Source organism: Podarcis liolepis (assembly GCF_965112155.1).
Source record: "Podarcis liolepis genome assembly, chromosome: 7".
Classification (NCBI taxonomy): Eukaryota; Metazoa; Chordata; class Lepidosauria; order Squamata; family Lacertidae; genus Podarcis; species Podarcis liolepis.
This window is the reverse complement of record NC_139561.1, coordinates 29,211,124-29,226,011: the sequence shown is the minus strand read 5'-3', so window position 1 is coordinate 29,226,011 and position 14,888 is coordinate 29,211,124. Positions and strand designations below refer to the sequence as shown.

At 48.4% G+C, this 14,888-nt stretch overlaps 1 protein-coding gene across 2 annotated transcripts; it reads right to left on the bottom strand.

Moving 5' to 3' along the window:
• Positions 1–1,207: 1,207 nt before the first annotated feature.
• NOL9 (nucleolar protein 9) lies at positions 1,208–13,873 on the bottom strand (the record flags this gene model as incomplete). Of its 2 annotated transcripts, none has more annotated exons than XM_083513024.1 (12): positions 1,208–1,509; positions 1,817–1,950; positions 2,636–2,813; positions 3,318–3,429; positions 4,001–4,292; positions 5,398–5,559; positions 6,493–6,590; positions 7,150–7,246; positions 7,568–7,706; positions 8,532–8,659; positions 9,826–10,048; positions 13,589–13,873. In XM_083513024.1, 12 exons carry the CDS (start codon positions 13,871–13,873, stop codon positions 1,393–1,395), a joined length of 1,965 nt encoding a protein of 654 aa, XP_083369150.1. In that variant the 3' UTR covers positions 1,208–1,392. The 2 variants fall into 2 exon arrangements, with proteins under 2 accessions (XP_083369150.1, XP_083369151.1); XM_083513025.1 differs by having other exon boundaries at positions 7,568–7,700.
• Between the last annotated feature and the right edge of the window lie 1,015 nt (positions 13,874–14,888).

The window sequence follows — 14,888 nt, the reverse complement described above, 5'->3', positions numbered from 1 at the left end:
GTATACAGTGGTACCTCAGGTTAAGGACTTAATTTGTTCCGGAGGTCTGTTCTTAACCTGAAACTGTTCTTAACCTGAGACACCATTTTAGCTAATGGGGCCTCCCGCTGCCACCACGCGATTTCTGTTCTCCTGAGGTAATATTTCTGGGTTACCAGAATATTACCTGAGGTAATAATTCTGCGTTACCAGAGTCTGTAACCTGAAGCATCTGTAACCCGAGGTACCACTGTACACTAAAATGACCGCATCCAGCTGTGCACTGATGCCTGTTCACACAAAGGCCAACTTCTTGATCAAAATCTAGGATTTCAAAACTGCAAGTTCAAGAATCAGAGGACTTTAGGTAAGTCGATCAGGCGGCTTGAGCAACATGATCTCAACCACCTTTTGTCTGCAGCTAGCTCCTTAAAACCATTAGATTAGAAAAATCAAAGTAGCTTGTGTGAGGCATAGTTCCCTGGCCCAAAGGATGAGCACTGAAATGAGACTGAATTGCTAGATCTCAAGAGAAAAAACAGAGACTACGATGGTCTACAAATCTCAATGGCTCCAGCCAGCATGGCTGTGCTGGCTGGGGCTGATGAGAATTGTAGTCCAAAACAGCCAAAGGAGCCCAGGTAGGCAAAGGATGTTACACAGCCTGAGAAAAACCAAGCCGACTCAGCAGCAGATCCCTTTCCTGCAGTGCAGCTTTGGATCAATGGGGTCTCTGGCCTGGGCCAAGCATTGTTTCAATGAAAATAGCTTGGCTCCCTTGAATCTTCTCCAAATACAATAAGGGACTCAAAAGCAGCAGCAGCAGCTACAGCATCTTCAGAAAGCCAGGTGGCCTGTGCCAAGAGTCCTCTCAGCACGGAGCTGTTTGGTAAAAGGCTGTTAAGGCTGCACCCAGAACATTCAAGCTCACTGCACTGCAAGAGCGACAGAGCTCCCTCTGCAGGCAGCAACTGCAGCCTGGTAATTTCTTGTTTGAAACCAGATATTCACCACCACCACATCTTGGGTAGCCTAAACCAATTTTCACAGAGAAGAGAGGAACGGTAAATACCAAATTGCTGCAGACTCTTGAAAACTGAAACACATGCCAGCACATGACAACCAGAGTGATGGAACAGAAAAGAAGCATCATTTCACCCACACTCAGAAGGGCCACTGTTTGGTGAATCCTGCACCAAGGACCTCAAAGAATGTGGCATAAAGGCAGTTTATATCAAAAGTTTAATTTTTTAGGATGCAAAGAAAACACACAAATGAATAAAACATGACAGTGGATCAGCATGACACTCTCAGCTGTGAAAATTGTAACTGGTCTCCTGTGGAAAGTCCCCTGAGAACATGCCATGTCTCCTGAGCTGATCAGTTCCTGCAGAGGAGGATTTAGATTGGAGCTCATGGCTGCGTATGTTCTCTCCTCTTAAGATGCTTTTTCAATTTCAATTTCCCAGCACCTGAAATGTCATAGTTATACTCCGATGTGACATAGGGTATCTCCCCTTCAATCCCCACCTGACAAAGAAAAGACAGTGTTATAGGACACCTTGTGTCTGTCACACGCACACGCGCGCACACACACACACACACGGCAAATGGCAGCAAAAGACTCATTAGGTTTAAAAAACAAAACAACAAACATATCTATCAGACTCTAAAGTTTTAAGGCCAATAGGACACTAGGAGCAGAGTGAACATTACCCAGTAAGTATTTGTGAATCGTGGAAAGAAATTGCTTTCTCCCTCTGAATATTAAAACTCAGATTCTCTGATAGCTCTGGCTGGCAGTAGGTTCAGGATAAATAGAAGGAAGAGTCCTTACTTGGTTCAGGAAGATGCAATTAGGAATAGGGATACTTCCAATCAGTAAGCAATTCACAAATCGCAAGTTCTGTGGCGCTACTGGTGTCAGAATGTGGTACAGCTTCTTGTCTGTGTCCACCCCTCGGACGATTCCTGTAGAAAGGGGCATTTGAAGAACAAGCCTTGAGTATTCCAGAACAACTTAGCAGGCTGGCACAACTAAGGTTACCTCTGGACATTTTAGCAACATTCTGCAAATATCTAGACACCTACTTCTGGGCTAAAGAGAAATCATCACTTGGTTTTTAATCACAATATTTTAGTTCATATTTATCTGCTGCTGCTTTGGTTTTTCTTTTCTTTTTTTAACCGGTGTTTATTTTAATTACATACTGTAATATATATATATTTTAATCCAAATAGTGCAAATTGCCCTCAGAAAGGTCAATATATAATTTCACTGGAATAAATATTTGGAGCACTTTGGGGGCAGAGCACATGAGCCAGATAGTGGTAGCCAACCCACAGAGCTTAGCAAGAGGGGACGCTGCTTCTTACAAGCAAAAGGGAGGGGGACTTGTCTGTGTAGTCCTACATCACCTGCCCTGGCTAGACAAGGTCCTCCTTCTCAAGGGGAAGGGCAAGCTGGGTGGGAAGAATACATTTTGGCTATCTACCAAGGTCAGCCGAAGTCCGTGGATTGCTGCCCCTTTTGATTCTGAACAGTTCCCAGTGGAAAGGGTAAGCAGTCCCACTATAATGGACTGTTTTCATTTTAGAAAAGACTAAGGATTTAAAAAACAGGAAGAGAGGGGTGCTACAAATGCAAGACACTTACCAAAGCCCAGGCAGTTGCAGATGGGGGTGTGCGTCAACAAGACCGGCCCGTCTGCGTTACACGGCACCTGATCTGGCACTTGGCAGAGGCCAACCCAGCTGGCATTGACAGAATACAAGATGTGGGCAGGAGCAACGTCTGTGTGTATGACTCTGAGGGCGACGGCATTGAAAGGCACCTGGGAAACAAAAAGCAAGAGCGTAAACTCAACCAGCAATTTGCTTTGTTTCAGTTATACAAATTCATGTGGGCTACATCTGCTAATGACCGCTTGGCATCACCAGCCAGAAATGAAATTCCTGTTATTTTTACAGAAGAATACCTCTGGATGCCAAATCCTGGGGACAAGCTACTAGGGATACTTGAGGGGGCAGAGCTCTGCGACAAAGTATATACTCTGCACATGCAAGATACTTCACATCTTCAAAGTTCAAAAGGGTGTCAGGAAGCCAGGCTGGGGAAAAACTTCCGCTTGAGAACTTGGAGAGCTGCTGCCTGCCAGAGAAAACAATGCCAGGCTGGATGGACTGAAAGCAGCCTGGGCTGAAAGAGCAGGACAGAGAGAATCCTCCGAAGTTCTTTAGGGTAACAATTCCCAAGTGGTAACTGCATCTTAGCTGCTTACACAAAGCCTCTGTAATGACAATACTAACACAAACCTCTGCTGCGTAGGCACATTTACCTGATAGGGTATCAGGCTGTGTAAAGGAAACACAGATTCCACGTCTGGGGGCTGCAACTGGCCCAAGTACGCCAAGATTGCCATGTCTCGTAGGACACTGCTGTGGGTGCGTCTAGAGGAGCAAAATGAGAACTAGATCAGAGACTGGCTGGGAAGCACACTCTCTGGCCAGCTTTATGAGGGGGAAGGAGGAGAGCGACATGGGACTGAAGGTGAGAGCAACAGCACAAAGGAGGGCTGCAGAATAGAAAAGAGAAGTGGCCACAGAAATGGGGTTGGGAAGGTGAAAAGTGGGTTTAGTAGGTGCATGGGATGGGAAGGGGAAGCTCCAGGAAGTTAATATGGTGGGGTTGACAAGCGGAGCAAGAAGGGAGGCAGAGCCCCCCTCCCGCTAGTGTCTCTCTCACACACAAACAAACAGTACTTAAAATGCCACAATACTCTTTTGCTGTTATCGCAAGTACACTATTAGGCAACAGTTTGCTAGTGACCTGCTTGTAATATACATTACAAGACAGACAGGAAGGAATGCAAAGAGAGTGGGTCAAGGACTCCCAAAGGCAAGCAGAGGCGCCAGCAAAGTGAGGCTAGCTAGTCATGGAAAGGCCTTAAGGTATCACTTTACCCTGTCCTGCTCTCCACCCCACCCACCCCGTGCCCACATGGCATTGCGTGGCACTTACCCAGTGCCAGCATTCCCTGCTCCTGGGAACTCTGGCTGGACACACAGCAACTGATGTCCAGGATGTGGAGGGTGGAAGCCTGCTTGGGCCAAGCCCTGCTGCCCTGAGTCCTCCATCCCATTCAGGCTCTTGCGCCGGAGGAGTGCTTTGCCTCTTGTGTGCAGGCCAGCAGTGCAATGGATATACTCTGGGGATAGCTGAGGCATGTCCCTGAAGTCTTCTGCACTGATCTGAACGATGTGACTAGGCGCCAGCAGCCGAATTACGTCAATCAAAAGGAGCAATCCGGCACCTTTGAACCAGGAGACAAAACAAGAGCATGTCTGAACAGTGCAGGAATGTGGGAATTCAACGAAAAGGATGGAACACATGTTATAGGGTGCAAAGTGAAGCTGCTGCATCAAGCGAGAGCACATCATTGCAGGCCTCTGTAGCTGCTGAGCCAGAGGGAGAAAGAGAAAAAGGTTTTGCAGGGCACCCAAGTCCACCTGATTCAAACACTTCTGCAATTTCAGCAGGCTTTGCCTCCATGGTCACAATTTTTATGGCCATTAAAAGAGAGAAACTTGGGTCCTTCTTAAAGGAATGCACACACAACCTGCACTCTCATAGCTCAAGGCATGAGTTCCCTGCATAGCTCCTTCTTCCTAACTTTCAGTACCTTGTGTCTTCCACCTGCCATTCCTCACCTTTGAAACATATCTGACATTCTAATGAAATCTGAAGCTTAGTACCAGAATTACATGAATATACATGGCCAGGGCCAACGTAATATTCCCTCTCTGCCAGTCAGTTTCAGTGCTGCAATTCCAAACAAGCACAGAAAATGCTGACTTTGCAAACAAAAAACAGAAATACCAAACTGAGCATAGATTCCAGAAGAGAAGCGATATTGTATTAAAGCAACTGAAGACTTTGCTTCCCCACCCCCCACTGTGCACTTTGCTGAGATCTTTACGGAAGGGCAGATGCCAGCTTCCCTTCAAGCATGGTTCTAGCCTTACTGGGTTGCCAGTGCTGCCTCTGCAGCCATGTTCCAAATCTGGTGAAGTCCCCAGAGCCAGAAGCTGGGGGTTTGGGAGTCACACAGAGTCAAGGGTTCTATGCAGAGTAGACGCATTGAAATTAATGGGTCAAAGTTAGCCATGTCTGCTAATTTCAATGGGTCTACTCTGAATAGCAATAACACTGGCTACCCTGCACAGCTTAGGGTTCTAGAAGCAGAATAAGCAAGAGATATGTCAACTGAGAAGGCCAGGTAAGAAAGAGTTTGAGAGATGGGCCTCAGTGACAGTCCCCACATCTCCACCTTCCTCGCCTTCGGCCAACATAGGATCTCAAACTTGCACCCAGTTGACCCCATGGCAGAAAAAGTCACAAGCTCCCCACAGCCTTACCTTTCACCCATCCCATGGTGTTGATGACCAGAGGAACATCTCTCTCGTAGGCACTGAACATGTATTTCAGCGTGTCAATGTATCTTTCAGTGTCCTGCTCACAACTGGTTGCCCCAAAGTAAACCATTTTTCGCGGTGTACGCTGGTGAGTGAACGGTGGACCTAAAAGGGGAGAAGAAATTGACAGAACTGCACATATTCAAAAGAGCTGCAACAGCACTTTAGCCACCCAACAGGGTGGTGGGGGTGCAGAAAGCAATTGACCTTTCTCCCTAGACTCAACCTCTAACGGGAAAGCAAGTCATTGCTCCAGTTTGGTTTTGATCCCTTTGGAAAGGCTGGTGCTCCAAGAAGAGCTCCACTCACACCAGAAAGTAAATTCTGTGTGGGGCTTCCCTTGTGCTTGATCCAAAAACTGCTGTTAGCACAGAATGCTGCAGCATGGTTTCTGATGGGAGTGAGACCCTGTCAGCATAAAACAGCATGTAACAAATCAGAGATCTGCCTTGGTTGACAATCTGCTCCTGGGCCAAATTCAAGGAATTATTATTATTATTATTATTATTATTATTATTATTATTATTATTATTATTATTATTACAAAGTCCTGAATATTGGGATCAGTTTACTTGCAGCATCAGTTTATCCCACATATATGCCCAGTCAGCCACTTCAATCTGCAGATCTGACACTGTTACAAGTGCCAAATAATGTTCGTTCTGCACTTGTAAGAAACTAATCTTCTGGCAGCACCTACACTCTGGAACCCCCTGCCTATTGACATCAGGCAGGCACCTTCACTGCACTCTTTTTGGCGCCTGCTAAAAAAAAATTGTTTAGGCCAGCCTACTCAGGTACATAGTAGGTTGACATGCATTTTATTTACTTTTAGCTACAGTTGATTTTAATCATCACTGATATAATTTACAATACTTGTCTTCAATGATAACCTTAATATTTTGTTTTATAGTTCTGTAAGCCGCTTAGAGGTTTTCTTACAGTCATTTATTGTTAAATAAATAAAACAAATAAAGCCACTCAGAAGAGGCGTCCAGACATTTCACAACACTCTGAAAATGCCTCCAAAGCACATACCCAGAAGCGGCTCTGTTACGTTAATTAGGGAAACGCACCCAGGAGGCGTGAACTCTGGTTGCCCCAAATCACAGTCCAAGAATTCAATGCAGGGAAGGCTACAATTAAGAAGAGGAAAATGATATAAATGTTAACAGAATGCCTTTGACTGTCATCACTGGAAAACCCAGCCTGAAGCTAAAGCAAAAATTTGAATATTCTGATCAGCAGCCCCCCCCCCCCACCTGCTCTTGCCAGCAACCAGGATGGTTATAAGAACATCAGAAGAGCTGAGCTGGATCAGAATGGTCCATCTAATCCTGCATCCTTCTCTCACTGTGGCCAGCCAGATGCCTGTGGCAAACCAGAATGCAGGACCAAGGGAGGGTATTCTCCCCTCCTGTGGTTTCCAGAAGCTGGTATTAAGAAGCATTGCAAAATCTAAGAGATCCATGCATGTAAGTGCTAGGCCTTCAAAACTGGAAGCCTAGAGACAGCTTTGGCAAAAGGAACAAAGGCAGGATAGCCAGACAAGGGGATGAGAGAGCTGATAGCCCACAGTGGGGAGGAGATAAAACAGCACCCGCCACCCCTGACCCAAGGAAAATAGGAAACGAATTGGGAGAAAGAAGCTCTCTTATTGCAAACAGCCATAGCAGCCTTCACCAGAGAACTCACCTGTTGAGCAAAATATTAATCAGGTATCTGTTAAAAGTTGACTTGCCAACACTTTTGGGGCCACAAACCAAGACTATAGGGCAACCTTCATCCTCATCTGAAACACAAACACAGTACCTGAACATAATTGCCCCAGTGAAGTTACAATCTCAAATGATTATTCGAGAATAAGAACTTACACATGCAACTGGCACTGCTACATGAAATCTCACAGGAGGTTAACATGACCAACAGCAGAAACAGATTCTCCCTCCAAGCTTAGAATCAGAGAATACAGCTTGGCCCAGTTTTTTCTCTGTGGGCAAAGGAGGGCCCCATTGGCTTCATTTGTATTTAACAAGTCTTCAGATACAAGCACTGCTCCATATAGGTTACAGCTGCACTTCACCCTTGCTCACGTTAGCTTTAAGCTACTCACCTTGGCATGCTTGGACTAACTCTTCAACTGCTGACAATGTGCTTTCCGACATCAGCAGGCCATTCCTGGGGTCTTGCTTCCCAGCACCAACAGAAGCGAGCACTGTATCCTCTGGAGTGAAACTGGGAGCCTTCTGTCTCTAGGAATGAGAAGGCATTTGTCTGAAGGTGGTTTTATCCATTAAAAAAATGGGCAGGATAGACTGTATGTCTATTAGCAGGTATTAAGCATCCCCAACTTCAGAGACAGCATCCCTCTGAATACTAACAGCTAGGGAATAGCAGGTTCAAGGGGTATTTGGCTTCGTAACTAGTTTGTGGGCTTTACAGAGGCATCTGAGAGGCTCCTGTGGAGAGCAGGATGCTGGATCAGATGGACTGTTGGATGAATCCAGCAGGACTCTTAATGTTCATTGCAAATTGGCCTTAGCTAGCAAGTATTTGGCTAACTGACAAACACCCAAAAAGCAGATATATCCATTGGAGTTCAGGCCTAAGTGTAGGATAAATTAAAAGGCCCCAAATCCAGGAAACGTTAACACAAAGGAAGCCTTGATTGCCCAGCAGAGCAGCTTCATCCCCACAAGAGGTCTAAAAGGATACCCAAGTCCCAGGACCAACGCAGCTCAATTGAAATCCATGTAATTAGCCCAAACAGAAATTTGATATAGGCCACATAGTTGGCATTTTTCATTAGTGGGTGTCTTCAGACTTCAGGTGTGAATGCTCAAACTGTAAAGAAGGGCATGTTCTCACATGCATCACACCCCCACCAAGTCCTTGACCTTTCCTTGTATAATCTTGCTTTATCAGGGTCTCCCATCACACAGAGGGTACTACTCAAATTCAAGAGGATTAAGTAGAGGCCCTGTTTATGGGGACTGAACACATGACGCCAGGCTTGCAGTGTATCCTGGCCATCCTGAATCAGTTCTGTAAAAACTCAAAGGACAGAAGGAACTCACCTTTGCTTTGAATATGTGGGAGAAATTTGAGTAGCTGTGAATGAACCTAGTCGCTGGAGTATCCAGACGCTCCAACAAAATCATGGAACACTGAGGAATGAAGTCTTTCATCAGTTTGCATCTTGCATCTGGAAAGACAAAGGATGAAACCACAAATGAGACAGTAAGCCTCCTGCTTGGCCCTCATAATGCTTCAAGGCCATTGTGATAAGCACAGAAAACCATAATAACTGCAGCGGTTCTGCAGGGCTTCCAGTGGAGCCTGCCTCAGTCTTGGAAGTCTTCACATTTGCACATGAGCTTTTTCTACAGAGCACAGGGAAGCAAAGCATACACACACAAAGCTATTCTCACAATAAGGCAGCTACCCAACTGTGGCTTACTCAATCTTGTTCTCTATTCCTACTATTCAACAGGTTCGGACATTAGCAGCCTGGGTTTGGCTTTTATTGGCAACAGGCCCCAAGCTCTGGAATCTTCTTCCAGAAGAAGTTAGGGAAGCACAAACACAGCTGTTTTTGTTTTGTTTTGTTTTGTTTTTTGAGAAGTCTGCAAATTCTGCATGTTTTCAATGAGGACTTAAATTTTCTGTGGCTGCTTTGTCTTAAATGTGTATTTATCGTGATTTATAAACGGCTGGTTTTTGTGTACATGCTGCATTTCTTTTAGTATAAAATACTAAACACAGCTTGTGAAAAAGCAATATAAAATATTTCAGGAAACAAACAAAACTACCCTGTGAATAGCGTTAGGCTGAAAGGGAGAGCTGCTGGATGTGAATTTTTATTATTTTATTTATTTGTATCCAGGCTTTTCCCCTAACCACACTGCAACAAAGAACAGCAAAATGACCTGTCTGTGGCAAAGGGCCACAGGTCAAAATCATGCCCATCAAAGATATCCATTCTGCACACAGAAACTCCAAAAGAATTTCAAGGGATGCACATGGGTATACCGTATTTTTTGCTCTATAACACGCAGCTGACCATAACACGCACATAGTTTTTAGAGGAGGAAAATCCGTAGGCATGCTACCCGTAGGCATTCCCTCCATAACACGCACAGACATTTCCCCTTACTTTTTAGGAGGAAAAAAGTGAGTGTTATGGTGCAAAAAATACGGTATATAAACACACACTAGATAGCCTGTCCACAAAAGCCTTTTTTAACAATCTGATCCCCGAGAGGCAGAGCTCTGTGTGAGCACAAAGCACATCATATTCTTCTTCAAACATCCAAGATCACCCTCTCACAGGAACAAGAAGTTCAGGGCCCACCCTCCATTCCAACTTACCTCGGGGCACAAGGTGTGCTCGGAGGATGGACTTTGTCTCTGCTTTCATTTCCTTCCCAGATTTTTCTGGCTCCTTATAAGCCACTGCTTCAATGGTGAGAGCACAGTGGGAGTAGGGGGAGAAGAGGTGATACGGGGGCTGATCTGGAACGATGTTGAACCCAAACACCCGTACAGAGCCATACAGGCACGTCAGGGAACACTTGCCAGTGAATGTCAGCGTCTGACAGGTGGAAAATAACTACTGTAAATAAGCAAACTAATATGTAAATGCGGCTGCCCCTTTTAACATTACCCAGAGAAGTTGTCCTAGACTGTTTTTAATATTACATTTTAATGGTGTAACCCACCCTGGGGTCTCAGGGTGAATTATATCATAATCATTTGCTAGATACTGGTCCTCCAAGTACTGCTGGACTTCCATCATTGGCCAGCTGATGGGAACAGCTAAAGGGCCACAGAGGATGTTCTAGGAACATTAGAAACTGCCTTATACCAAGTCAGACCATTGGTCCAGCTAGATTATTACTGTCTGGAATGACAAAGCTCTGTAAGGTTTCTGACAAGGAGTCTCGCTCAGCCCTATCTGAAGATGCCACCTGGGACTGAAACCAGGATCTTCTCCATGAAAAGCAGATAATCTACCATTGAGCTACAATCCTTCTGCTAAAATCAGAGTTAGATTCTACAGTATTCCACATGGTTCTGAATATAGGCCTGACTGAAATACAGTGGTACCCCGCAAGACGAACGCCTCGCAAGACGGAAAACCCGCTAGACGAAAGGGTTTTCCGTTTTGGAGGCGCTTCGCAAAACGAATTTCCCTATGGGTTTGCTTCGCAAGACGAAAGCCCATAGGGAAATCTCTGGGACAGCGGGGAAGCGCAGCGCATTTAGAAGCGCTCGGGGAAAGCAGCGCACTTCGCTGCTTTGCCCAGAGTGCTTTTAAATGCGGGCGGCTGGGAGGGAATCCCTTGGCCCCCCGCCGGACTTCCCGAAGCTCTTTTGAAGTCCAGCGGGGGGCCAAGGGATTCCCTCCCAGCCGCCCGCATTTAAAAGCGCTCGGGGAAAGCAGCGCACTTCGCAGCTTTCCCCGGAGTGCTTTTAAATGCGGGCGGCTGGGAGGGAATCCCTTGGCCCCCCGCTGGACTTCCCGAAGCTCTTTTGAAGTCCAGCGGGGGGCCAAGGGATTCCCTCACCGCCGCCCGCATTTAAAAGCACTCCGGGGAAAGCTGCGCACTTCGCAGCTTTCCCCGAGTGCTTTTAAATGCGGGCGGCTGGGAGGGAATCCCTTGGCCCCCCGCTGGACTTCCCGAAGCTCTTTTGAAGTCCAGCGGGGGGCCAAGGGATTCCCTCACCGCCGCCCGCATTTAGAAGCGCTCGGGGAAAGCAGCGCACTTCGCAGCTTTCCCCGGAGTGCTTTTAAATGCGGGCGGCTGGGAGGGAATCCCTTGGCCCCCCGCTGGACTTCCCGAAGCTCTTTTGAAGTCCAGCGGGGGGCCAAGGGATTCCCTCACCGCCGCCCGCATTTAGAAGCGCTCGGGGAAAGCAGCGCACTTCGCAGCTTTGCCCGAGTGCTTTTAAATGCGGGCGGCTGGGAGGGAATCCCTTGGCCCCCCGCTGGACTTCCCGAAGCTCTTTTGAAGTCCAGCGGGGGGCCAAGGGATTCCCTCACCGCCGCCCGCATTTAAAAGCACTCCGGGGAAAGCTGCGCACTTCGCAGCTTTCCCCGAGTGCTTTTAAATGCGGGCGGCTGGGAGGGAATCCCTTGGCCCCCCGCTGGACTTCCCGAAGCTCTTTTGAAGTCCAGCGGGGGGCCAAGGGATTCCCTCACCGCCGCCCGCATTTAGAAGCGCTCGGGGAAAGCAGCGCACTTCGCAGCTTTCCCCGGAGTGCTTTTAAATGCGGGCGGCTGGGAGGGAATCCCTTGGCCCCCCGCTGGACTTCCCGAAGCTCTTTTGAAGTCCAGCGGGGGGCCAAGGGATTCCCTCACCGCCGCCCGCATTTAGAAGCGCTCGGGGAAAGCAGCGCACTTCGCAGCTTTGCCCGAGTGCTTTTAAATGCGGGCGGCTGGGAGGGAATCCCTTGGCCCCCCGCTGGACTTCCCGAAGCTCTTTTGAAGTCCAGCGGGGGGCCAAGGGATTCCCTCACCGCCGCCCGCATTTAGAAGCGCTCGGGGAAAGCAGCGCACTTCGCAGCTTTCCCCGAGTGCTTTTAAATGCGGGCGGCTGGGAGGGAATCCCTTGGCCCCCCGCTCGACTTCCCGAAGCTCTTTTGAAGTCCAGCGGGGGGCCAAGGGATTCCCTCCCAGCCGCCCGCATTTAAAAGCACTCCGGGGAAAGCTGCGAAGTGCGCTGCTTTCCCCGAGCGCTTCTAAATGCGGGCGGCGGTGAGGGAATCCCTTGGCCCCCCGCTGGACTTCAAAAGAGCTTCGGGAAGTCCAGCGGGGGGCCAAGGGATTCCCTCACCGCCGCCCGCGTTTAAAAGCACTCCGGGGAAAGCAGCGGGGGGTCCCGGGGAGGTTTTAAAATGCTGGGGGTCAGGAGCGAAGCGCTCCCGACCCCCAGCATTTTAAAACGCTGTTCCGAAGCGGGGAGGGGGGGCGGGAAGACCTGCCCCAGCCGCCCCACTTCGGAACGCTGTTCCGAAGCGGGGGACGGGAACACCTTCTGAAGGCGGGCAGGGGGCGAAAGTCTTTGTCCCCCTGCCTGCCTTCCCAGGGGCTTTTAAATCACCCCGGACAGCTGAGAAGTCCTCCGCTGTCCGGGGCGATTTTAAAATGCCGCCCGCCAGCATTTTAAGATCGCCCCAGACAGCGGAGAAGTCCTCCGCTGTCCCGGGGTTTTTTAAAATGCTGGGGGTGGGAAGAAAAGCCCTTGTCCCCCCCCCCAGCCTTCAGAAGAGGTCCGGGGACAGACTGTCCCCGGACCTGGTCTGAAGGCGGTTTCCCTAGGAACGCATTAATTGATTTTCAATGCATTCCTATGGGAAACCGTGCATCGCAAGACGAAAAAACCGCAAGACGAAGAGACTTGCGGAACGAATTAATTTCGTCTTGCGAGGCACCACTGTATGAAGCTGACTTATAATGACTCAGTCCATTGGTCCATCTAGCTCTAAATTATCTACACAATGACTTTTCAAGGCTTGAGATAGGAGCCCTTCTGCAGGCAAGACAGTTACTCTACCACTACAGCCCTTCCATATCTACCTGCCCACTTTCCCCTGCCCCTTCTGCTACCTAGTCACCCCCCCACAAAGGCACATTCTTCCTTGTACAGTAAGCCCGCAACTTATGCGCATTTAACATGTGCACATTCAGAATTTTTTTATTAAACAGATTAAAAGGGGGAAGAAGAGGGCAGGGTTCTCCAGGACAAATGACTTTGGCAATCCCACCCACCACGGAACCAAATGAATTTCGATCAGAGGTGATTTGGACTTTAGGCGCAAACTCCGTGTAAGTTGCAGGCCTATACCGTACAGCTATTCCACCCAATAGCGAACCCATTGAGTTGAAGTCCATTCTCTGTATTTGCATAACCACGCCTCTTGTGTTTCCTGGCCACGCCCTTTCATGGGGCGGCAGCACCTCAAACACCTAAGCCAACCCCATAAAGTGGAGTCGACGGGCAGTATTTGCATAAGCACGCCCCTTCTACTCCCAAGCCACGCCCCTCCCTTATTTGGTAACGCCTCCAACGGCGGAGGGACGATCCGCGCGCGTCCTAAATTTGCATAGCCACGCCCTCTCCGCGCTCACCTGTCCCTGAGGCAGGAGCAGAAAGGCTCTGCCTTCGTTGGCCTCGACGGCCGTCAGCATCTCTCCCTCAGCCGAGGCTCCTTCGTCCGTTGGCGGCGGTTGCGATGGCCGCGCGGAGAGGAGGCCGCGGGCGAACTCGCGGGCGTAGCGCTGCAGGGCGTCGGGCCCCCCGCGGGCCTTCTTCTCCGGCGGAGCAGGCGGAGACTGCAGAGCCGCTTTTCGGCGCCGGCGCCGGCTCCTCTGCCGCCGGAGGAGGCTGGCCGGGTTCAAGCGGCGGTTCGCCATCCCCACACCTCGCCTCGGCGGCGGCCCGCGTCTCCAAAGCGACCGCTAGCGCGCATGCGCGTCCTTTCGCGAGCCGGAAAACGACGATAGAGACAGGAACGGGTAGAGCGGCTTCGTGTTTCGGAACGTCGTGACGTCATATGGTTGCCTCGCAGATATAAGGAGGAGCACCGGAAATTACAGGAGCCCATCATTTGGATTTCCGGCAATAGCCTTTTTTGTTTGAGGTTGGAATTGAAAGCTAGCTAGGCAAACCGTGGGAGACGTTGTAAGGTTTCCCCCCAGTTGTGTTTTGTTTTGTTTAAATGTATTTCCCGCCTTTCCACAAACGGGCTCGAGGCGGCTAACAGTAGAAACGCGATAGCGTAATAAAATACGTAATAAAAGCAGAACACAATAAAATAAACGAAGGCAAGCTAAACAAATGGCCACATAGAATTGTAGAGTTGGGAGGGACACCCAAGGGTCATCTAGTCCAACCTCATTGCAATGTAATAATAATAATTTTTATTTATACCCTGCTCTCCCCAGCCAAGGCTGGGCTCAGGGCGGCTAACAAGCAATAATAGAAACAAGCTGAATGAATACAACTTAAAAACAAGATTAAAATACAACATTAAAATATTGAAACATTAAAATATTAAAATGCAGCCTCATCACAGGAGGAGAAAGGAAAAAGGAAAAAGAAAGTTGGATCCAAGAAATAATAATGGGATTACCCTTTGAATTCGCCACAAATTTTACAGAGAACAACCAGCTCCCATCAAAGCACAGATCAGATCTGTATCTAACGACTGAACTCTAAATAGTCCCAGACTGGTACTTTTTGGCACTGCCACTTTCCACTTTTTAGCACTGCCTTGATGTGGACCATGATTTATGTGGTGTCATGAGACTCAGGGTTTCTGTGATTGTTACACTTCAGTTTGAAGGGATCCCCTGCATAAAACAGAGGATCCATAATTGGTGGTGCCCAGATTCATGCATGTTTTTGCACCACGATGACATCAAATAA